General features: G+C 38.5%; 1 protein-coding gene across 3 annotated transcripts in view; it reads left to right on the top strand.

Annotated features, from left to right (window-relative positions):
* The window catches only part of PDGFD (platelet derived growth factor D), a 266,713-nt gene that overhangs the window by 216,162 nt on the left and 24,002 nt on the right, over positions 1–26,549 (top strand). For 2 of the 3 annotated variants that reach the window (XM_043481506.1, XM_043481504.1), the window contains exons 4-5: positions 14,091–14,153; positions 20,970–21,168. In XM_043481506.1, coding sequence (XP_043337441.1) covers positions 14,091–14,153; positions 20,970–21,168 — 262 coding nt within the window. The remainder of the gene's footprint in view (positions 1–14,090; positions 14,154–20,969; positions 21,169–26,549) is intronic. The other variant, XM_043481507.1, reaches the window with a different exon arrangement.

Consider the following 26,549-nt stretch of genomic DNA (forward strand, 5'->3'; position numbering starts at 1 on the left):
GTTGCATGCTCTGGCCATTCAAAATAGTCAGAGAACTTTGAACCTAGTGGTCTGTAAGGTTCCTTTCAGCTCTAAAACTGTGCTGCTGAGAGTAGGAAATAGGTACAAGGTTTACGTGTGCAACATGAAATCTCCCTTAAAAAAAATATGCAGGGGATATCTCAGCCAATCCTTGGGCCTGGGCAGCAGCAATATAGTCTGCTCTGACTTCTACCAATCCTGTAGAGGAGAAGCAATAGTTTACCCAACCCCTAGAGTATTTTCTCTTTGACTTTGGAATGCATTGTATTTTTTTTCTCTGGCTGCAAAAATACCTTTGTAATTATATTTGGCTTAGATGAATGCAGCAGTGAATTCTTAAAGTACACAGCGTGTGATAATACCAAAGAAAGTATAGCAGGAAGCCAAGGAGAGCCAATCTGGGATTAAGACTTTGTTTGCAAAGCCTAGTGTTTTCACTCACGGAAACTGCTAATAAATATTGCTAATGTAATGACAAGCAAAAATTAACTGATGATAACCAAAAGTAAAAAAGAATTGTAAAACCCCATGAACACTAACTAATAGGGTTCAAATTGCAGACTCTCTCATCTAAATACCATTTATTCTATTCAGAATGATTTCCCCAACCAGTATGAGAAGACTTGGCATTGTCTGCTCAGGTGTGATGATGAAGTTACATGGATTGAGGTACACATCTGTTCCCAGGAGGGCTCCTTCACTGGCTTTAGCCAGAGTCTGGCCACAGTGTTTAGTTTTTCTCTGGGTGAAGCTTTATCAGCCTCAACAGGATGAAGTCCGCAATGTATGCTTGGCACTCTGCTCCAAGAAGCTCAGCTAATGGACCCAGACCACAAGCCCGCTCTCTTTAGAGATCTGAAACCTGCAAACTGCTTTGATTAATTTCTAGTTAGGTGCGGAGTGGAAAGAGGAACTGCAAGACCAAGCGTTTGCTAATCTCAGCCTTTTTTGTAAAGTGTGATTTGCAGTAGAATGGGTGCTACATTTCTGCTTCTGACTTTACTGTAACCAGTTCTTTAGTTTAACCACATAAATGAGTGTGGAAACCCCCTTACAGTCAGCTCAAGAAAAAGCTTGTCCTTTGAATTAACTGTTATTTAATTACATAGTTCTATGATATAAGCAAGTCTATTAAATACTTTATATTCAGTGTAACCTGTAGTGCCAAATGATAATCATGATGGTTTGCAGCTCCAGTGAAAGCATGCAGGCCCGGTGTAAGGATGAAGATTAACATATATGGGATAAAATGTGTCACAAAAGCACAATCACCTCCCTAGGCAATATTTACATTTTTAAAAAGAATGAAGAGCTTTTTAAATGCTTTATGCTCATATTGCCCCTGAGTTTTTAATAAGGTGTTCCCCTTTATAAACCTATCACTTGCTTGAATAACATTTAATGAGTGCTTTTTTTTTTTCTTCCTGGTAGTATGACAAGCTATGTTGACTGTTGGACTTTAAATAGTATTTTCTCCCTAAAGTAAAATATTAGGAGTTTTAATTAGCAATGCAATAATTTTAGTTCAGAGAAGAAATGATTTTAGCTAAAGGATTTTGGTGACATGGCCTTAATCTTCATAGTGTTTGTAACTGCCACTTTTCCAACTATTTGTTTTAATAGTATAACTAGATTTTGGCCACCATGATGATAATCTGTTTGTATAGCGCCATTAAAGTAGAGAGGGGCTTCCCTGCTGGCTCAGACAGCAGAGTCTGCCTGCAATGCTGGAGACCAGAGTTCAGTCCCTGGGTCGGGAAGATCCCCTGGAGAAAGGAATGGCAATCCACTCCAGTGTTCTTGCCTGGAGAATTCCATGGATAGAAGAGCCTGGTGGGCTACAGTCCATGGGGTTGCAAAGAGTCAGACAAGACTGAGCAATTAACACTTTCACTTTTCACTTTCAGAGTAGAGAGAAGTTTCCTAGTTCTTAGGGGTGTGGATTTCAGCACAGAGTCATCCAGACAAAGTGCAATGGTTTGTTGAATTTTGAGTATGAAGTGTTACTTCCCCCATCAACAAAAACAAAACAAAAAACAGAGTACTCACTATATACCAGGAGTTGTGCTAAATGCAAGGAAAAGAAAACATGAATAATTCAGATCAATATTTCTCTGCTTCATTTCAAACTTGTAATTTTCCTAACGTAGCAAAGTAATTTCCTCAGCCATCCATTTTAGCTTGGTAGTGTAAATAATCTTTAAGATTAACTTAGCACTATCAAAAGCACAATCTTTAATAATATTCAGGCTACTGATGATCTAAGCCAAATATTCTTTTTGAAATGCATTTAAGAAATGTATGAAAACCTATACTTAGTATAAATCAAGCGTATTTGTTTAGGTTATAAAAGGATTCTTTATAAATGAAAAGAGGAGTCGTTCAGCAGAGATGGAAGAGCAGGAAGTCAGCCTCTGGCTCAGGTGTTTGTGGAGCCTCTTAAAACCAGGCTTGATTCCACAGGCAGGTTCCTTTTAAGCATCTTTTCTCCCTACTTTCTCATCTCTTAAAGCTACAGAAATGATGAATGGGATGCAAGAATACTGGAGTGGGTTGCATTTCCTCCTGCAGGGGATCTTCCCTATCCAGGGATCGAACCTGCGGCGGGTGGGTTCTTTACCACTAGCTCCACCTGGGAAGCCCCAGCGTGTGCAAGGGTTTCCTATAATGCTGGTCACATAATCTATCCTCCATAAAAAGCACCTGTTACTGCCAGACAATTAATCATGGAGTTTTCTTAATACTAAACAATTTTATTGTATTTATAAGAGCTAATCACAAAATGTATATCTGCACTAGCTTTTAAGCAACACATTGTAGAGAGACCTCTGGCAGTACTTTTCGAGATGTAAATTAAATGTCCATGTGTCTTTATATGTATCAAACACAATGAAAGCTACTAGCAAGATTGCATTTTGCAATTTTCCATTTTCTGTTCAGCCCTCTGCTAAGATGTCCTTGTTTGGCAAACAAAGGCTTTAACCACTTCTTCATTCATCCATCTCTCCTCTCCAGGATCCTCATGTTTTCCTCAACTTAATTATTGTATACAGATGATAATTGCTAGTTGTTCATTCTTTTTCTGTTTGAATAGACCCCTTCTCTCTGTCTGCAAACACAGATCAGGCTTTCTTTAATTCTCAAGACGACTCTCATGACAACCTCCAAATTGATGACCTCTTTTCTGCTTGTCAGAGGAGATTTCTTCTTTGCCCATTGGACTGATGTTTGCTCAATTGTTGTTTATCCTGTTGAGAACAGTTTCCCAGACTAAATTCCATCTGAAGAAACCAGAAACTAACAAGTATAAAAAGTTTCTTATAAGAATGAAAGTGAACTTAAAAAAAAAAATTGACATTAGCATTAAAAATACATGGATAACAGAAAACAGCAAAATTCTGTAAGGCAATTATCCTTCAGTAAAAAATAAATTAATTGAAAAATTAAACAATAGAATGAAAAGCTAAAAAAATAGAGGATGAATCCTAGGAGTTTTAAATTAAAACATTGTACATACTTTATCATCAATAATAATAAATGAAAAGGTGATAAAATTCATTCTTAAGCCAGTAGAAATCTGCAAGTGTGTCTTATCTATAAGAACTATTTTTTTTTTACTAAAGATATATTTGTTTTATTAAATATATATCTTATATTTCCAATAATAGATGATTCATGCCCATGGCTTCCTATAGCTCTAAGAACATATGTTATTAAATTTCACAGGAAAATCCTCTAACTTTGAAACATGCTCTTTGATTCTTATTAATTATTGATCCTTGAACTCTTGATATCCTTATATTAAATGTTGCTGCCAATAAAAGCTGGCCTCAAGCCAAGGCTTTTCACTTAATACTTGTAAAAGAGCTGGTTTGATGATGAGCATATAATGAATTATACTTGTAAAGATTTGGTTGGACCACAGAGTTTGATTGAACCTAAGAGTTTTCAATATTTGCTGCATTCTATTCCTATAGAGATTAAGACATCAGTCTATCATTTCCACATATATCATTTGGATTACATGCCAGAAATCCATGTACTAGAGTATCAAGGTCTTTGTTTTAAATGATCTCACCTGTAGAGTGATCCTAAGACTCGGGGCTCCAAGATTAGCTTTATTTGCATTTCCTCAGTGGGTCATAAACTGAGCAGTGTCATGAAATGAAGAATACACTGAAGGAATAAATGGTGTAGTATGTTTGCTCATTATTGTTTTCTGAATCATGTCAAATCCCTCTGTGTTTCTTTTCCATTTCAAAAGAAACACCTTTAAGTATTGGTTCAGTCAAAAAGCACAGGCACAATTAGGAGAGGTATTTCTTTATTTTTTGCTTGTGTGGAGTGAATATAAAACAGCAAACAGAAGAAACATTTTTTTTTTTTAATTAGGGGAATGTCTTTTAAAGCTTTTCTAAAATAAATCATCCTTGGTGAGTTAAAGGTTGTTTTGGTTGAATGCTTTTTAAAAACCCCACATAATGGCATATATTTTAAGAGATGGTGGAGTACAACCTCTGAGCAATGAACAGTTCATGGCTCATCTGTTCACGTAGAGCATAATCACCTGGGATAAAAATGAACAGCCATCCTCCGAGAGTTCCAGAAACAGGTGGTACAAATAATCATCCCAAATGTTTGGAACACTGTCGTAGCAACCAGATCCAAAAGACAAGTGTCCTAGCTCCACTATAAAGGAACAGGAGAAGGATTCTTTTGCACATCCAGGGCAGGCATTCAATGAATAAATGTGTGCGGGCTTGCCTTGGTAGAGGAATGAGTAGGTTATTTACTTATTAGCTTGTGATATACCACATGCCCTGTGGGATGAGCTCAAGGTGACTGATGGCAAGTAAGGGTTATCTGGAGATATCTTTTCTGAAAATGGAAATTTCCATCCATATTGTAGTCTTTAAATACAGGAGATTAATATTGAAACTATTCATTACTTAGAATGCTATTTTGTCCCCAGCTATATTTGCTTTCAGCCTGTGCATAAACTGTCTGCAAATAAAGCCAGAAAAATGCCTGTCTGACCCTGAACTGATTTCATGTTTCTGTGGCTGTTTTTAAATACTGCATGTTTCTGAGAAACAAGATCCTATTGTATAGCACAGGGAGCTATTCAATACCCTGTAATAAAACTTAATGGAAAGGGAAAATAATGAATAAAACAGAAAAAACAACCAAAAAATGAGATAAAATGGTACTGCTTGAAAAAAAAAACCTACATATTTCTGTGACTGTTTTTAAAAACATCAAAGTTTGTGTTGCATTAGTTATGTTTTAGGTGCAACCAAATATGATCATTCTAGAACAGCCTTTATTGTTTCATCTTTGAACAATTTTGTATTTAGTAATTTGTGAGAAACATGTCTATAAAACAGGCTTTTATTTTGCACCAGAGGATACACGGGTGATACTGTCAGTCCAAGTAAATGGAGGTACCCACCCTCCAATCCACGTTTTCTTCCTCACTGCTGCTTCTATCCCGGTGCAGTCAGATAATCTGTACAGGTTTCTAGCAAACTGTATTATATAGAACATGCTGTTTTTTAACCTTTTGATTTTGAGTTTATTTTAAGGATATTAACTTTTTATCTGTTGTATCTGCTACCGGTATGTTTGCTAGTTGTCATTATGCTTTCAATTTTGTTTTTGGTATTTTGGGGATTTATACAATGATTTGTATATGTGACATGTATCTGGTTTTACATTTTCTGACTTTAGCACTCATACTTAGAAACAATTCTTCCACACTACAATCATATAAATATCTATGTGCCTTTTATGCAGTACTTTTAAGATTTTACTTTTATATACCTTCCCAATGTTCTTGTCTGTAATGCTTTTCTCATCCAAACCAAACCTTATGTACTAAACTGTTTAAAAAGTGAAGATCTGAGAATCATATCTATGTTTTTAGAACTACTCCAAATAGTATAATGCAGAGATTGGAGGGAGTTTCATTTCAAAATGCCAAATAATGAGTTTCACTGCCAAAATATAATTAGGAACTATTTTAATGTGAAGACATGAACTAAGAGTAATTTGTTATAATTTAATGACATAAATTAATTCTCATTAGATTAAGACAATGCAGATTAAGATGCCTATAATTATAGAATGATGCATGTCATTATTTGGTGAACTGGAAAGAAAAAGTGACTAAGAGATAGAGTAGCTTATTGGGTTCTAGTCCTGACTTCAGTAATACTCGGTTTGGGGTGATGGCCAATTCCTTTTCTCTTTGAGCATCAGTTTGCTTATCTCTCAAGTGAGGGCACTGGACTTCTAGATGACCTCAGTAAGGTACCCACAGAACCTAAGATTCCTACCTGGACTAACGGAATAATAAAGCCAAAATATCAGCTTCTTTCTTCTAGGATGGAACATACCACCTTTCAGGAGCATGCACTAAGGAAATCAAGGGCTGAGTTTGTCCTAACTTCTTGGAACAGTTCTCTCTCCTCAGATAAATAGGACATAGCTTTCAAATCACTTATCTGACTTTGCTGTAACAAAGAACAGAAATGTGTCTTTGTAAGCTGGACTGTTTTAATACATTTTCAATGATTGGTCACTGTTCCGTTTTAGCATTTCTTAAAGTAATGCTAAGGGCACTGCTCTGCTGAGAGCACCCATAAAAAAAGCAGTTTGCCTTTAATTAGCCTGCAGCTTGAAAAACTAACCGTCTCCCCAGGATGATATTAAAAACATGTAAGACATTTGCTCCTTGGAAGAAAAGTTATGACCAACCTAGACAGCATATTAAAAAGCAGAGACATTACTTTGCCAACAAAGGTCCGTCTAGTTAAAGCTATGGTTTTTCCCGTAGTTGTGTATGGATGTGAGAGTTGACCTATAAAGAAAGCTGAGCGCCAAAGAATTGATGCTTTTGAACTGTGGTGTTGGAGAAGACTCTTGAGAGCCCCTCGGACTGCAAGGAGATCCAACCAGTCCATCCTAAAGGAAATCAGTCTTGAATATTCATTGGAAGGACTGATGCTCAAGCTGAAACGCCAGTACTTTGACCACCTGATGTGAGGAACTGACTCCTTGGAAAAGACCTTGAAGTGGGAAAGATTAAAGGCAGGAGGAGAAGGGGGTGACAGAGGATGAGATGGTTGGATGGCATTACCGACTCAATGGACATGAGTTTGAGTCAACTCCGGGAGTTGGTGATGGACAGCGAGGCCTGGTGTGCCGTGGTTCATGGGGTCACAAAGAGTCGGACATGACTGAGCGACTGAACTGAACAAATAGAATGGCACAGGACTATTAAACTGTAGATCTTCCTCAGCTTATGACAAGATTACATCCCGATAAACCCATTGAAAATATCACATTGAAAATGCATTTAACATCTCATCTACCAAACATCATAGCTTAACCTAGCCTGCCTTAAACATGTTCCAGAACACACATTAGCTTATGCTTGAGCAAAGTCACCTAACACCAAGCCTATTTTCTAATAATAAAGTGTTGACTATCTCATGAATTTTATTGAATACTGACAGTGAAAACCAGAATGACTGTACAGGCCCAGAATGGTTGTGGTGTATCAGTTGTTTACCCTCATGATCCTGTGCATGACTGGGAGAAAGTATCCTATCACATATTGCTAGCTAGAGAAAAGATCAAAATTCAAAATTTAAAGTGCAGGTTTTTTTTTTTTTTTACTGAATGCATATCACTTTTGCAGTATCATACAGTCGAACCAACTTAAGAACTGTCCGTCTTGCTTACCTATACTGGGGGTTAGGTAGCAGCTGAACATCTTTCCTGAATATATACTGGAGACTAGAGAAATTGGAGTGTGTGCCAAAACTAGCTAGGAACTTGGGACAGAGTAGAGAGCAATCAACAAGGTCCCTGTCATTCTAAATTCATGCTTTCTAGTTGGGGAAAAAAGATAGTCAGCAATAAAAAAAATATAAAATCACTTCTGTTCATACTAAATTCTTTGAATAAAATTGAGCAAGATAAGTGAACAGAGCAACCAAGAGTGGAAGTATTTTTTTTTTTAATTTTTTTTTTTATTATTATTTTTTTTTTCCAGTGGGTTTTGTCATACATTGATATGAATCAGCCATGGATTTACATGTATTCCCAATCCCGATCCCCCCTCCCACCTCCCTCTCCACCCGATTCCTCTGGGTCTTCCCAGTGCACCAGGCCGGAGCACTTGTCTCATGCATCCCACCTGGGCTGGTGATCTGTTTCACCATAGATAGTATACATGCTGTTCTTTTGAAATATCCCACCCTCACATTCTCCCACAAAGTTCAAAAGTCTGTTCTGTATTTCTGTGTCTCTTTTTCTGTTTTGCATATAGGGTTATCGTTATCACCTTTCTAAATTCCATATATATGTGTTAGTATGCTAATGAGATGGATGAAGCTGGAGCCCATTATACTGAGTGAAGTAAGCCAGAAAGATAAAGAACATTACAGCATACTAACACATATATATGAGTGGAAGTATTTTAAATAGAGTGTTCAGAAGAGGTTCTCTAAATATTTGATACTTGAACAGAGAGCTAAGACTTGGAGAAAGAGCATCCCAGCCAACAACAAATTTAGAGCCAAGAGGAGAAGAAGCTTGGAGGTGTTATTTGAAAGACTGTGAGAAGGTCAGGGTAGTAGGGGAGGGGGTTTGCTGAGAACTGGAGAACATCGAATCACAGAAGACACCAGGAGACACGGTAAGCAGTGGTCAGCTTTTATGAAACCAGATTCTCTGCGTGCAAGGGAAAGCTGTTGCTTCTTTTTTAAACAGAAAACAGAGTGACTTGATTTACAGTTTAAAAAGATATCAGTGAAATAGAATTGAGAAGCAAGAAACAAATCAATATTTGACAGTGGAATCAAGAATACTCAATATGAGAGAGAAATTATTTTCAATAAATGGTGTTGGGAAAGCTAGATACTCAAATGCAAAAGAATGAAATTAGACCCCTATCTTATACTACTCATAAAAACTAACTAAAAATAGATTAAATACTTAAATGTAAGATCTGAAACCATAAAACTTCTAGAAGAAAACAGGGAAAAATGCTCCTGACATTGGTGTTAGTAGTGATTTTTTTTAATATGACACCAAAAACAAAGGCATTATTAAAAAAAGCAATTAGACTGTATTAAAATAAAAAGATTCTACCCAGCAAAAGAAACAGCCAACAGAATGAAAAGGCAGCCTGGAGAATAGGAGAAAATATTTGCCTAACTATGTATCCAATAAGCAGTTAATATAAAAAATATACAAACAACACATACCACTCAATAGCAAAAAAGAAAAGAAAAAGAATAATAATCAAATAATTTGATTTAAAATAAGAACAGGACCTGAGTAAACTTTTTTCCAAAGGCATGTAAATGGTCAATAGGTACATGAAACGATGCTTATTATCACCAGTCATCAGAGAAATGCAAATCAAAACCATGGTGAGATATCGCCTACCACCTGATAGGATGGCTATTATTAAAAAGACAAAAGGTAACAACTGTCACTGAGGATGTGGAAAAAAGAAAGCCCTAACGCACTTTTGATGGGAATGTAAACTGGTGCAGCCAGTATGGAAAACAGTATGGAAAATTAAAAATAGAACTACCATATGATCCAGGAATCCCACTTCTGGATATACATCCAAAGGAAATGAAATCTCTATATTGAAGAAATATCTGCATCCCCACATTCATTGCATTATTCACAATAGCCAAGATATGAAAGCAATATAAATGTCCATTGATAGATGAATGGATAAAGAAAATATGATATATATCCAAATTATATATGTTTGTAATATATATCATATATATTTTACATTATATTTATACATATTTATTCAAACACAATAAAGAAGGAAATCCTGCATTCTGACAACATGGATGAACCTTAAGGACATTATCCTGTGTGAACTAAGTAATCAAACAGAAAAAAGACAAAAACTATATAATCTCACTTACATGTGGAATCATTTAGGAAACAAAACAAAACTCATACAGAAACAAAATAGAATGGTGGTTGCTGGGGGCAGAAGGGTTGGGGAAAATGTGAGATATTGATAACACACTTCTAGTAATAAGATTAGTAAGTTCTGAGGGTCTAATACACAGCCTGCTGACTGCTGTATTATGTACTTGAAAGTTGCTAAGAGAAAATCTTAAATATTCGCACCACACGTTCTCTTTCACACACACACACACACACACACACACACACACACACTTGTAATTATGTGAATGATGGATGTGTCAACCTTACTGTGGTAATTATTTCTCAATATATACATATCAAATTGTCACATTATATACCCTAAACTTATACAGCATTTTATGTCAACTATTTCTCAAAAAGCTGAAAAAAAAGATAATTCCAGCTGCCTTATGTAATGCAGACTGTAAGGAGGAAGGAAGAAGCATGGAGAAAGTTAACAGACAGTTGGGAGATTTACCGGTATCTTGGATTTGGGAGATTATGGTAGAAGATATGAAAATTGTCCTAGGAGTATAGATTTAGAAAGTAAAATTGCTATTTCTTTCCCATGCCAAGATTCTCTTTTCAGGGCAAAATTTGGAGGTTCTGTATTTTATTTTTGTAATGAATGTCATTCCCTTTTATAAGTTCATTTTAAATGTCATCCTTCTTATTTTATTTTAATACCAAAAGCATTTTGTATTGGGGTATAGACAATTAACAGGGCTTCCCTGGTGGCTCAGATGGTAAAAAATCTGCCTGCAATGTGGAAGACATGGGTTCGATCCCTGGGTTGGAAGATCCCCTGGATATGGCAATGGCAACCCACTCCATTATTCTTGCCTGGAGAATCCCCATGGACAGAGGAGCCTGGTGGGCTACAGTCCATGGGGTCTCAAAGAGTCAGACATGACTGAGCAACTAAGTACATAGCCGGTTAGCAATGATGTGGCATTCCAGGAGAACAGCAACGGGACTCAGCCGTACACACACATGTATCCATTCTCCCAAATGCCATTTATAAATAATGGCAAACTTTTGAAATAATGTAAAAGAAAGTTGGTTTCTTTTAAATGTCTAATATTCATATTGCTAAGAGAAGATAAATTTATTAATATATTTTATATAGGTCTTAATGAAGCCCTTTATCATTTGTTCCTATTAAAATTTCTGACTGGAATTCTGAAGCCCAAATAGTGAAGAAGATAGTCTTCAATAAATGGTGCTGCGAAAACTAGATATTTAAATGCAAAAGAATGAAATTAGATTCCTATCTTACTCTACTTATAGAATCTGTGTGTGTGTGTGTGTGTGTTCGGTCATGTCTAACTCTTTGTGGCCCCATGGACTGTAGCTCACCAGTTCCTCTGCCCTTAGAATTTTCCAGGCAGGAATACTGGAGTAGGTTGCCATTTCCTACTCCAGGGGATCTTCCTGACCCAGGGATTGAGCCCACATCTCTTGCGTCTCCTGTATTGGCAGGCAGATTCTTTACCACTAGACCCACTGTATAGAACCTACAATAGAAGACTTTCCTTTTGGACTCTGTTCCATTTTCTTCCCCCAGGCATACAATTACCCATGCTAGCTGCAATGATGTGAAAAATTACCACACAGTTTTTTACTGAGGAATGGGTTCTGATGGTCCAATCATTCCCAGAAGAGGGCTATATAATATAGAGCACACTGTCTGTCTGAGAATTGGTCTTCTAATACCAATTAAAATAAAGAGATTATCCTTCCTATCCTTTTAGCATTTTAGATAATCCTAAGAGTTCTTTCCACTTCCAAAATTTTAAGATGGTTCCTCTTCTGATTTTCCTATGCCGTTGACACAATCCATTACTTATTTAGGTAATTTCACAATGCTATATGTGTCAGCCATTTTTATGCTGATAATTTCCCAGTTTTATACCTCAAGTTCAGGATTCTCTCATGAGGTTGATTCTCATATAACAAATGGCTTCCTGAACATGTCTGGATGTTATATCAGTACTACAAATACTTTATGTCCAACATGACTGATTCATTAACTTTCCCCATCAACTCACTCCTTTTTCTGTATACTCTCTTCATATAGAGAGCATATACGAGCATATTGTAGGCATATAGAGAGCAATCATAGGTTGCTCTCTCTTTGATTGTCTTCTACTGTACCATTCTAGCAAATAGCCATCTGTTTACTTGTCTACTTATCTGTGTCTACAAGACTCAGGTCAAGTTACCTTCTTATGCAAAATTTTTCTAAGCCCACTTCCTAGGCAAGAAGAATTTCTTACCGCCTGTGGTATCTTGAGTTATCAGAGCACCTGCCTGAGTTTGTTCACCTGTTTATTTGTCTACATTTTGAACTCCTTGAGAGGAATTATAGATTCTTATTTCCTTGTGATTCTATGCTCAGCTTAGAATATATCACAATAGATGATTAACAAATATATCATGAATGAGTAAAAATGAAAATTCTCTGATCTGAGAATTACTCGTGTCCCATTTTTTAATCTGAAATATATTCTCACACTAATACCATCTCCAAGACATGAAGAAGCCATTGGCTTTCTTGCTTATTTTGACTTGTTTACCAGTTTATGAAGACTCATATAAATGTTTACCTTCATCTGTTTGCACCCATCCTTCCATGATATATCAGTGTTCTTTCCATGTACATTCTGCCTTGCAGAGTGCAGAGATTTTTCTTTTTCCTTTCTTCCTTGAGATTGAGATTAGAATAATGATGCCCAGCCAGTTTTTAATAGATGTTCATTCCTGAACCCCACGTTTGCCTCAGTTCCCTCTGGAAAACAACCAAAGTTTATTCTATGTAGACATTTATATATAAACCAATTTTATCATCAGCAGTTAGCAAATTTCAGCTCTTCAAAATGTTAATGGAATTTAGACATGGTTCTTAGCTCTCATTCAGTAAGCATACTTGGGTGAATAAGCTGTCAAATTTGAGTGGCTGAATTTTTCTCAGTGTCATCTTAAAATACCTCCTACTCCCTGATCAGGCTAGAAGAAATTAACCAAAGTGATTTATTTTAGCAGTGTCAAGAAATCATGTGTGACTTGTGAAAATGATAGAGTCAGCTTTACTTCCCATTATGTTTTTGAAACTTACAGGTACTGGAATAATTAACAGGCAAATCAGAAAGAACTTTGCCTTATAAGTTTCTTTCTCTGAGGTCACAATTCCTTTAAGACTTTGAGTCTGCTCTTCACTTTCTTTCCTTGAGTGGGTGGTGTGTTGTCACTCCCACAGCCATTTCCTTCCTCCTGACAGTCTTCCTGACATTTCTTGATAGAGTCAGGAATAGCATTTTGTCAGTTAATTTATCTTTAAAAGGTCACAGATTATCATAGACTAGCTTGACAGAAATGAACATAATACAGAACATAGTTCAAACCAAGTAAACACTAACACTGATAATAATTATTATTAGTCTTTATTAGGTTCTAGTTATAATTACATAATTAATGCAGTCAATCCTCAAAATGGCCCTGTAATTTAAGCATCCTACGTCAGCCTTTTACAGGGCCTCCCAGGAGGCTCAGTGGTAAAGAATCCATCTGCCAGTGCAGGAGATGTGGGTTTGATCCCTGGGTTGGGAAGATCCCCTGGAGAAGGAAATGGCAACCCACTCTAGTATTCCTGCCTGGAGAAGCCCCATGGACAGAGGAGCCTGGTGGATTACAGTCCTCGGGATCACAAAGAGTCAGACATGACTGAGCGTAGCACGGCATTGCACAATGTAAAAACACATTCCTTTTGCAGAGAGGAAGAGAAGGATTAGAGAGGAGAGGCCACGTGGCCAGTGGATGACTGAGTTAAAATTTGAACTCCTGTCCTCACATTTGTTTTCATTTCACAAGTGTTTATAAGAATATGTGAATGCAATTGTCCATGTCTTGAATGACAAGGGCTCTTGAGGAGAGGTGCTTAAGGCAGATGGTGATCTGCTCAGCAGGCGTGTAGCCTGTATTCCCCTTGTCACATAGCTGGAAGCAAATTCAGATGGCTGAGATGAAACTGTGCATGTAATGAGTTGCACAGGAGTTTGCCTGACTCGCATGAATGTTTCTTTGCCTTCTAGGAAGATTTCCAACCTGCAGCAGCCTCAGAGACCAACTGGGAGTCAGTCACAAGCTCTATCTCAGTAAGTAATTTATTTTTCTGTTGCCTGCAAAAACAACTGATGGAGTAGTAGCTAAGGTCAATCCTGGGATGACTTTAGCTGCATGAAGGATCTATGGCTTGATCCAAAGCCAGATCTCAAGCATGATGTGTTCTTCCACTTCTTTTAGGTTACAGTGGGCTATGTCAGATGCCCTTTTGCCTTCTCTTTCAGAAAGGTTTCCAGGAAATGTCAGTACCCATTGTAGGAACACAGGAGACAATGACTTAAATATTTATGAGTTTCAAAGCAGACATTCCAACTAAAGGACTATCCAACCATATAAAATATATGAAACAGGTCCAAGGCCCAAGCTCAAGTGGGGAATTTTGAAATAGTTTTTTGAATATTCCAGGGGAAGCTGTTAACCTTTCCATTTTCAATGGTCTTTTCATATGTGAAAAAGCCCCAGTGTTAATCGCAAGATAAAACTTAAGTGCAAGCCAGACTTGTGTTCTGTGTGTCTTAGAAATAAAACATAACTCACCCTGAAACTTAAAATGGTTTGTGCTCCATTTGTGTTCCTCCAAATTTAGTCATTTCTCAGTATTCTGTCTACTTATCTACTTTGTACAGAAAGAGCAGGTTTTGTTTTCACCAATCCTGTGGGTAGCACTTGCGTAGCAATAAACTAAAATATGATAAATGCAGTTGTTCATTATTAAGAGCATGGAGAAAAGTTGGCTATGATTCTAAAGTATGTTAGTGTGGCTGAGTCAACGTTGATTTTTTTTTTCCCCTGAAGTGATAGTCTATCTTTTGTTCTTGGGGGGGATTTTTTAAAAATATCCTGAGATGCCAGGATTTCCTCATCTATGGATTCTGTGACTCTTTAATTCACCAAGTGTGGCTGCTGGACTAGAATATGATCTGATGGAGATCAGCGAGGTCTCTAATGGTGATTTTACAAAATCTTTGTTCATCTCTGACACTTGGGAATGCATGCTCTGAAATTAACTGGGTATAGGCAATTATTGTCATGTAGGAGAAAATTAAAATAATGCTGAGGTACTGGGGAGCTAAGAGGCTAGGCAGGAGGTGTGGGCAGTTAGAGGCTGACTGACAATTTAAGGTACATGCCAGTGGCAGCTTTTTCCACCAGGACTGAATGTTCTGTTCTATCAGGAGATCCTCTGGCTTCTCAAGTATCTTGTGCATGGTAGCTCAGGGTTGTCTCATCATTCCTTGCCCCAAGGGCAGAAATTAATAAGCTTGAAGTCCCCTTCTAACTCAGGATAGCCCAGGTCCTCTTAAAGAGAAGGATCGTCCCGTCCATTTGGTGCATTTGTGCAAGCTCAGCCTTATGTCTGAATCCACTGGAAACTCTTCCAGATTGAGTTCTAAGTCCAGGTTCTGCTGAGTCCCCTTGGAAGATGAGGGAGACCTCACTTCTTTCCTCAGCATTCTGATTTTCAAGAACCTTCTGAAGCAGGAGCAAGAGCCCTTGGATTTCTATGTAAACCATTCTTTGCTTCTGTTGAGACTGGTTTACAGTTTTCAGAGCATTTTTTTTTTTTTACAAATTTTTATCATTTTAAAGTAATTCACTTAGCTTTTAGTTTGATTGTTATGAACGTATGACAAAATCTGAATGAGATCCAATTTATAGTGCCATTGAAAGAAGCACAATCAACTAGTGTTTCCCTCAAAAATAGTTTTGAAATAATTGCCTCAGAAACAAAAATGTTCTCCTTTGCTGAGTAGGTGACCTAGTCAGTCATAAGTATTTTCTTTACCATCGCTAGTGTGTTAGTCACTCAGTCATGTCTGACTCTTTGTGACCTCATGGACTGTAGCCCACCAGGCTCCTCTGTCCATGGAATTCTCCAGGCAACAGTGTTGGAGTGGGTAGCCATTCTCTTCTCCAGGGGATCTTCCCAACCCAGGGATCAAACTCAGGTCTCCTGCATTGCAGATTCTTTACCATCTGAACCACCAGAGAATCCCCAACCATCATTAGTATTTCAAGTCAAAACTTGGAAAGAGCAGCAAAATTCATACACAAAGTCACTTTTACATTGTACCTATACTTTGTATTTGCTCTTCAAACTAATATTAGAAGGGCTTAGATTCCCCCCTCATCTTCAAGGACTAAGAGCACCTCCACAGCTTTCTCTTGGAGAGACGTCTGAATACACACTATACCTTAGGTACTATTAAGGCTAAGCCCAGGAAGCTCCTTGCCAGGAGTTCCCCAGAATCATTTAGGTAGCTTTGCTTGCGGTTGAATGGCTTGATTGATGTACCTGCTTTTGTCTCAAAAAAGAGGGAAAAATGTAATCTCAAAGCTTTCTTATGGTATCATGCACCTAACTTTGGCCAGTTAATTTTGATTTTGTGGATCTTAGACCACATTATTGTGATACAAAGCTAATTGTGCATCGTGTGGTCAGTAAGAGCCAAGTAGACTGTAGATCCAGACAATACAAAGTTGAGTGGGAACTTGGACTTGTGTTGCTGAATCATAAATTTAGCTGCCTTAATCATAGTGTACCAAGAGGGTTGTGAAAGACAGAAGTAATGTGCCTTAATCAGGGTTCAGCTTCTATGAGCCATGCACACACAAACACAAATACACTCCTAGATTAAAGAGCTGGACTGGTACCTTCACCAATCTATCTCATGTCTCACACTTTACACTCCAAACCCCATCTGTCACTTACTCCCTTTCCATACAGGGTGTATTTGAATTACAACAAATTATACCAATAGTAGGTATTTATGCTCTTATAAAAACTCTTAACAATATTGCATAGGAATATTGCATAGAACAATATTGCATAGCAACCTGGCATGTTAGGTCCATGAATCAAGGTAAGTTGGAAGTAGTCAAACAGGTGATGGCAAGAGTGAACATCAACATTTAGGAAGCAGTGAACTGGACTGGAATGAACTGGAATGGAATGGAATGGAATGGATGAATTTAACTCAGATGACCATTATATCTACTACTGTGGGCAAGCATCCCTTAGAAGAAATGGAGTAGCCCTAATAGTCAACAAAAGAGTCTGAAATGCACTACTTAGATGCAATCTCAAAAATGACAGAATGACCTCTGTTGGTTTCCAAGGTAAACCATTCAATATTACCAAACAAGGTAATCCAAGTCTATGCCCTGACCAGTAATGCTGAAAAAACTGACATTGAATGGTTCTATGAAGACCTACAAGACCTTCTAGAACTAACACCCAAAAATAGATGTCCTTTTCATTATAGGGAACTGGGATGCAAATGTAGGTAGTCAAGAGATACCTGAAGTAACAGGCAAATTTAGCCTTGGAGCACAGAATGAAGTAGGGCAAAGGCTAATACAGTTTTGCCAAGAGAACTCACTGGTCATAGCAAACACTCTTTCCAACAACACAAGAGAAGACCTCTACATGTGGACATTACCAGATGGTCAATATTGAAATCAGATTGATTATATTCTTTGCAGCCAAAGATGGAGAAGCTCTATAGAGTCAGCAAAAACATGACCAAGAGCTGACTGTGGCTCAGATCATGAACTCCTTATTGCCAAATTCAGACTTAAATTGAAGAAAGTAGGGAAAACCACTAGGCCATTCAGGTATGGCCTAAATCAAATCCCTTATGATTATAAAGTGGAAGTGACAAACAGATTCAAGGGATTAGACCTGATAGATAGACTGTCTAAAGAACTATGGGCAAAGGTTTGTGACATTGTACAGGAGGCAGGGATCAAGACCATCCCCAAGAAAAAGAAATGCAAGAAGGCAACATGGTTGCCTGAGGAGGCCTTACAAATAGCTGAGAAAGGAAGAGAAGCTAAAGGCAAAGGAGAAAAGGAAAGATATACCCACTTGAATGCAGAGCTCCAAAGAATAGCAAGGAGAGATAAGAAAGCCTTCCTCAGTGAACAATGCAAAGAAATAGAGGAAAACAATAGAATGGGAAAGACTAGAGATCTCTTCGAGAAAATTAGAGATACCAAGGGAATATTTCATTTAATGATGGGCACAATAAAGGACCAGAAATAGTGTGAACCTAACTATTCAGAATCAGAAGATATTAAGAAGAGGTGGCAAGATTACACAGAAGTTTACAAAGAAGATCTTCATGACCCAGATAATCTTGATGGTATGACCGCTCACCTAGAACCAGACATCCTGGAATGTGAAGTCAAGTGGGCCTTAGAAAGCATCACTACACACAGAGCTAGTGGAGATGTGGAATTTAAGCTTAGCTATTTCAAATCCTGAAAGATGATGCTGTGAAAGTGCTGCACTCAATATGCCAGAAAATTTGGAAAACTCAGCAGTGGCCACAGGACTGGGAAATGTCAGTTTTCATTCCAATCCCAAAGAAAGGCAATGCCAAAGAATGCTCAAACTACCACACAATTGCACTCATCTCACATGCTAGCAAAGTAATGCTCAAAATTCTCCAAGCCAGGCTTCAGCAATACATAAACCGAGAACTTACATATGTTCAAGATGGATTTAGAAAAGGCAGAGGAACCAGAGATCAAATTGCCAACATCCATTGGATCATCAAAAAAGCAAGAGAGTTTCAAAACGACATCTACTTCTGCTTTATTGACTATGCTAAAGCCTTTGACTGTGTGGATCACAATAAACTGTGGAAAATTCTTAAAGAGATGGGAATACCAGACCACCTTATCGGCCTCCTGAGAAATCTGTGTGCAGGTCAGGAAGCAACAGTTAGAACTGGACATGGAACAACAGCCTGGTTTCAAATTGGGAAAGGAGTATGTCAAGGCTGTATATTGTCACCCTGCTTATTTAACTTAGATGTAGAATACATCATGAGAAATGCTGTGCTGGATGAAGCACAAGCTGGAATCAAGATTGCTGGGAGAAATATCAATAACCTCAGATATGCAGATGATACCACCCTTATGGCAGAAAATGAAGAAGAACTAAAGAGCCTCTTGATGAAAGTGAAAGAGGACAGTGAAAAAGTTCACTTAAAGCTCATCATTCAGAAAACTAAGACCATGGCATCCTGTCCCATTCATGGCAAATAGATGGGGAAACAATGGAAACAGTGACAGATTTTATTTTGGGGGGCTCCAAAATCACTGCACATGGTGACTGCAGCCTTGAAATTAAAAGACACTTGCTCCTTGGAAGAAAAGCTATGACAAACCTAGACAGCATATTAAAAAGCAGAGACATTACTTTGTCAACAAATGTCCATCTAGTCAAAGCTATCATTTTTCCAGTAGTCATGTATGGATTTGCAAGTTAGGCTATAAAGAAAGATCAGTGCTGAAGAATTGATTTTTTTGAACTGTGATGTTGGGGAAGACTCTTTAGAGTCTCTTGGACTGCAAGGAGATCCAACCAATCCATCCTAAAATAGTCCTGAATAGTCATTGGAAGGACTGATGCTGAAGCTGAAATTCCAATAGTTTGGCCACCTGATGCAAAGAACTGACTGATTGGAAAAGACCCTGATTCTGGGAAAGATTGAAGATGGGGATGACAGAGGATGAAATGGTTGGATGGCATCACCAACTCAATGGACATGAGTTTGAGTAAGATCCCAGAGTTGGTGATGGACAGGGAAGCCTGGCGTGCTCCAGTCCATGGGGTTGCAAAGAGTCAGACATGACTGAGCGAATGAACTAAACTGAAAACTTCTTAATTTTGCTAAAAGCAGACAGTTCCCCCAAGAGTAAGTGTCTTTTGCTCTTGATTTGTTAAAAAGTAAAAGCATTCACCTGAAAGTCTGAAAATAATTGTGGGCTTTGCTGTCTGGGACTCTATAATGCATATGCATATTATTTCTCATTAGGAATGCAGCTAAGTTTCAGAAATGTAAGTTTTCATTAATTTTTATTTTCCTATAGAGATATGAGGCACTTGCCCATGGAGGATATTATTTGTTTAGCAATTTCTTTAAAGACATTTAGAAAACATTGGAGACTATGTGTTTTCCATTCCCTTGTTAATGGGTCATGAATTTTTACAGAGATGTTTGACTCATGGCTCATTTACCTCTAGTTTGTACAAGGGTTAGTGAAGTAAGTGCTTAGAAATTTATATGGGAATATATTCCATGGCAAAATACATAATCCCTTCCAGACTTTCTATGATGTTATCCCACTTAAAGAGTATTCCTAAGAATGTTTTAATGGCAACAGGGATCCCTAGGAACTATAGCAGTTAAAATGCACACACACACACACACACACAATGCATATACACACACATACACACCCAAGTGAATCTTCCAGTCTTAAGTCAAGGGAGCCAGTTTCATGGCTTATTATTCTTGTTGACAATAAGTTGCTAAAAATACCAAATTTTATCAAGATGTTTCCAGAGTAAATTTAAACACTGCTCAGAGAACATCTATTGTGCTATGTGAGCTATAAAGAGGGGGCATTGAGGCTAAGCATGGAAGATGAAATGGATTACTCACGGTTTGCATGGAAGATAAAAGGAGTTCATAATTTACCTATTACCATTATTTGTTGATATGGATATGATGATTTGGGACTTTGAACCAAGACATTTAATGACTTATTTTGATATTTCCATTTATCTGGTATCATTTTTAATAATTATAGTTCAGATGAGCTGGGTATTTTATGATCTTCCTGTTTTTGATTTGCAATAAAGCAAATGACTATGATTTACCAAGTAATTATTTAGGAATATGGCAAGACTATGGCATAGGGGCTTAGCATGATATTTAGATATGTGACGTCTTATAGTCGGAAGTCTGTGTTCTTCCGTAAGGTTGTGTGACTTGTATTTCGTAGCAATGCACTTTTTCTGAGTACACTGAGCTGTATGTCACTCTTAGGGGGTATCCTATCACTCTCCATCAGTAACGGACCCCACTCTCACTGCGGATGCTCTGGACAAAACCATTGCGGAATTTGATACTGTGGAAGAGCTGCTCAAGCACTTCAATCCAGAATCATGGCAAGAAGATCTTGAGAATCTGTATTTGGATACCCCTCATCATCGAGGCAGATCGTATCATGACAGGAAGTCAAAAGGTAAGAAAGAGATACGGTTCTTCATAAGCAGATACGAGTGCTAATAGTAACAAGTAAGAATTTGCAATGCAATATATTTAATACACTTAAATCAGATGAGTACTGTTAGCCCATTCTTCTTTATCTTTTCACAGCACTTTCAAATGATATTCTGTGTTTTGCCCAAACTGTGTTGTTTGTATGGGACTAAGAAAGACTTGAGTCAGTCAAAGTTTGGAGCTAGAAAAGACCTTATAAAATCATCTGGATCAACTTTGTGCTTCTTGGCAAACAAGACATTTTTAGTCCCACCATAAATAGTAGAGGTGACCAAAGTCAGGGGAGCTGGATAGCTCTCCAATGGCTGCATGGCAATGGAGAAGAAAGGAGAATCCTGGTCTCTTGCCTCCAATGGCAGTGCATGTCTAACAGTCCACTGTACCTCTCTGATGGATGTGAGTGTTGAATTAGCCCAGGATTCAGTCCGTGTTTGCCGGAGAGGCTCCTGGTAAAGCAGTGGTCAGATCTCTGGAAGATTCCAACTCTACTCATTCAGTGTCCATTCCAAAAAATTTTATAAGGTCCTACCATAGGCTTGGCATCCTTGGTAGTTCATAGGCTGTAAAGGTCCCAAGAAAGAAACAAAGATCTTGGATATTTTGCACACGTGTGAGGGCACACATGCAGTTGAAAGGTTCAGAAAAAACACAGTGAAGGGAGGAGAAAAGAATATTCAGGCAGAGTTAAAACATCAAGAGTTAAAACCATAATACTTAAACTCTTCAAAAATAAGATGCTGCATCTGGGTAATATGATTTCAGGATGTGAGTGTTTATTTGAATATTTAACTCAAATTAATAGAGAAATAATTTGTAATTACCCTTATTGAATAAAAGTATAATTTCTAGTCTGTTATGTTCTTGCTTCATTTGATAAGATTTGTTATTATTAACATTTTTTTGGAAGTCTTATAAGGCTGACTTGCATCACAGATGTAAAGATATTTAATACAGTATAGCCTATTTCTTATACTTTGTAATAACAGAGGTCCTTTTAAAGAGAAGGGATTGGCTGCCCACTCCAGTATTCCTGGGCTTCCCTGGTGGCTCAGATGGTAAAGAATCCACCTACAGTGCAGGAGACCTGGGTTCGGTTCCTGGGTTGGGAAGATCCCCTGGAGAAGGGAAAGGCTACCCACTCCAGTATTCTGGCCTGGAGAATTCCACGTACAGAGGAGCCTAGCAGGCCACAGTCCATGGGGTTGCAAAGAGTGGGACATGACTGAGCGACTTTCACTTTCAGGAATTGTGAACCTGGGCCCTTTTACAGATAATGTTTGTGTTGGTAAGGGCAATCTGTTAGAACATGTAGGCTGAAACAACTAATTAGTTAACTCCTGCCTAAATCTGCTACTTATGGCTTAGGTCGTAATCTCATATACTTAAATTGCACAGTTAAGTGGGGACAACAGAGTCACTGGTGGCCCTGATGTTATGGAGATATGCTGCATGCGTGTGTGAGTGCTAAGTCACTTTAGTCATGTCCAACTCTGCGACGCCATGGACTGTAGCCCACCAGGCTCCTCTGTCCATGGGATTCTCCAGGCAAGAATACTGCAGTGAGTTGCCATTTCCTTCTCCAGGGGATCTTCCCAACCCAGGGATGGAACCCAGGTCTCTTGCATCTCCTTCATTGGCAGGCAAGTTCTTTACCACTAGCGCCACCTAGGATGTTGCATGCAGGACAGTGTAACTCTCAAATCAAATTTCCTCAGCGCTCACTTTGTATCCAACTCAAAAAAGGAAATGCTTTTTTATAAGGCATTGCTGTCTTTGGATCTCTACTAGGTCTACTTGATGGAGAAGGAAATGGCAACCCACTCCAGTGTTTTTGCCTGGAGAATCCCAGGGATGGGGGAGCCTGGTGGGCTGCCATCTGTGGGGTTGCACAGAGTCGGACACGACTGAAGAGACTTAGCAGCAGCAGCAGGTCAACTGGAAAGAAAATAAAATATTCACGATGCTTTGAGAACCCCAGAAAAAAAAAAAATTAAAATGGCATTGGACAAAGAAATGATAAAACTTGACTATGTCATCAAGTATCTTAACCATGACAGCTATTTGAGGGTCAGCCCTACTTGACACCTACTTTTTTGAAATACTAAAATTTAAAAATCACCTAAATTCATTACTTATTTTTTTCCCCAGACATTATGTTGAGTTAGAGGCAAGGCATCTTGGTTCAAATCCTAACCCTGCCACTTACAAGTTGTGTGGTTATTTTCAGCTCATCACTGGTTCTTCTTGAGCCTCAGTCTCCTCACTGGCGATGTGGGTATGATAATACCTGCTTTCAGGGGTTGTTAGCGGTGCCATCCAGAGCACCTGACACATAGTACTTGCCAAGAGACGTTAGCCAGCTGTGGTTACTGCGATTCTGAAGTGACCGCTTCACTTCCTTTATGGAGCCCTTATTGCCCCTTGTTGTCTCTCTGTGAAGCCCACCACTCCAGACTTCTCAAGCGTGGAGTACTTGAGAAGCATTTATTTATCCTACTACTGCATTGCTATTGTATCTCTGTATTTTCTCTAAGGGGGCTTCCCTGGTGACTCAGATGGTTAAAAAAAAAAAAAAATCTGCCTGCAATGCAGGAGACCTGGTTTGATCCCTCGATTGGGAAAGTCCCCTAGAGAAGGGAATGGCAACCCACTCCAGTATTCTTGCCTGGAGAATCCCCATAGACAGAGGAGCCTGGCTGGCTACAGTCCATGGGGTTGCAGAGAGATATGACTGAGCAATGTGAGATCCTAGGACCTGAGTGTATCAACTGTGGCTGAATGTTAAGTCACCTGGGGAGCTTTAACAAAATACAGGTGCCTGGTGCTGTCAGAGTCACACGGACTCAGAAACTCTGAGGGCGAACCTGGGGCACTGATATTATTTTATGGCTCCTAGGAGATTGAGAAGATCCCCTGGAGAAGGGAAAGGCTACCCACTCCAGTATTCTGGCCTAGAGAATTCCATGGACTATAGTCCATGGGGGTTGCAAAGAGTCGGACCCAACTGAGCGACTTTCACTTTCAGGAGATTGAGACCGATCCTCAGAGGCACTCAGGGTTGAGGGATTGTTCATCCTCTATCTTCAGTAAATTGGTACGATCTCTGACACATGGGAAAAGACCCTGATGATGGGAAAGATTGAGAGCAGGAGAAGAACGGGGTGACAGAGGATGAGATGGTTGGATGGCATCACTGTTGTGTAATGGACATGAGTCTGAGCAAGCTCTCATTCTCGTCAGGGAAGCCTGATGTGCTGCAGTCCATGGGCTTGCAGAGTCAGACATGACTTAGTGACTGAACATCTGTAGCAACGGACACCTTTTAGCTGCTCAATTAATGTTTGTGAAATTGGAGATATTAATAATTTGGTATATTTCTAAAGTTTATATCAACCCACTCCATAGAGTTAGGCTTGAGCCTTTATTAGGAATGCCTTCGGTTACTGAAATAACCTTGCTAGAGTATTCAAGGCGACATTCTGCTGATTTCTGACAGAGTAAACATCTATCTCCCCTGTTGGCTTGGATTCCATCTCTCAATCTCTTATTTGAAATGGCCCTGAGGCAGATCTGTACCCTTTCATTGAACATTGGCAAGTCACCGTTGTCTCTACACTTGTATAACTGTGCTGGTTTAATTGTTTATCATTCCCCTGATGCTGAACCGCCTGCGTGTATCACAGAAGCAAGAGGAAGTCACGTTTAATATTTCAGCTGTTCTTGTCAGCTTTTGCAACTTAAAAATATAAATCCATGGTTTTTATCCTGATGTATAAGAAACGGGATAGTGAATAAAAGAGTGAAAACCGAAAAATAGTTATAGATGATGGAGGTCCATTAGGTGTCAAATAAAATATGCACTTCATAGGGTTTCTAAAACATTTTCTACTACTAGTATTTGTTGCTGTTGTTTAGTCACTGAGTCATGTCTGACTCTTTGCGGCCCCCTGAACTTTACCCTGCCTGGCTCCTCTGTCCATGGGATTTCCCAGGCAAGAATGCTGGAGTGAGTTGCCATTCCCTTCTCCATGGCTCTTCCTGTCCCCGGGATTGAACGTGCATCTGCTGTATTGGCAGACTGATTCTTTACCACTGAGCCACCTGGGAAGCCCCTACAATAATCTTTTAATGATGATGTGTAGAAACAAACTTGTCATTTGTGAATATCTATTGAGCATCCTTTTTTCTGATTTGCCCAGACTGATCAAAAGTGGAATTTTTCATGATATCAAAGAACAAGATTCTAAAATTGAATGTGAATACATAGATCACAAAATTTTATAAACACTAAAATAAAATACAAATACACTAGGTGAAGTACTTAAATAGTATAAAAGAGTTAATATATTTAAATTAAATTTTATGCTTTGCTTCTACTGTTATTTGAAGGGAGATGAGGTGACAGTGATGTTTTATTTCTCCTTAAGAAGAGACTTGAAAATGGTAAGTATGAGGATATTAAAAGTTTAGAGAGAAGAGGGAGGGAAAGGAGACATAACACTGCCAAGTATTGAAGCCAGAATTTCAGCTAGAATTTCACTTTTTTTCAAATTCACAAGTAATAGATAAGCAAAAACTTGTCTGTAAAAGCTTCTAGACTGAAGATATTAGGACAAGTTAGTACATCCAACTTTCAGTTTCCTAGGGGGTAATGGAGAAAAGGGTAGCATGGATAATGGAAATCTATAGATAACTGCATTTCCAAAACCCAATTTTTGCCAATAATTTCAACCTTAAAGCTGCTCAAAATTTTAAAATAAGTAATTTGAAATTCAAGTTGCATTTATGTCTTCTGATGAACATGCTGATAACAGCAAATTTGCACATAATTATATGGATATTCTACAAGCCATGTAATTACTCTCTGAATCCTTGCATGACCACTATGTACCTATGCCTGTGTTCCGTCACGAAGCCATGTTCAACTCTTATGACCCCATGGACTGTAGCCCGCCAGGCTCCTCTGTCCATGGGATTCTTCAGGCAAGAATACTGGAGTGGGTTGCCATTTTCTTCTCCAGGGGACCTTCCCAACTCAGGGATCAACCCATATCTCCTGCATTGGCAGGTGGATTCTTTACCACTGAGCCCCCAGGGAAGTCAAGGAAGCATGACCACTGAAGTTAACAGAAATTATACTATGATTCCTTGAAAAAAAAGTCCTTTGAATTTATAGGCAGTGTGTATTTACTCAAGTATATAGCACAAAATCTGACATCTCAACATGGAAAAACTGTCGGTCTTAAACTCTACTGGACTAGGCATTGAGAAGTGACTTATGGGAATTAACAATGTGAGATCCTTTTTTTTTTTTTTTAACTTATTCCAGGAGAGCATGACTTT

Source organism: Cervus canadensis, chromosome 11, assembly GCF_019320065.1.
Source record: "Cervus canadensis isolate Bull #8, Minnesota chromosome 11, ASM1932006v1, whole genome shotgun sequence".
Taxonomy (NCBI): domain Eukaryota; kingdom Metazoa; phylum Chordata; class Mammalia; order Artiodactyla; family Cervidae; genus Cervus; species Cervus canadensis.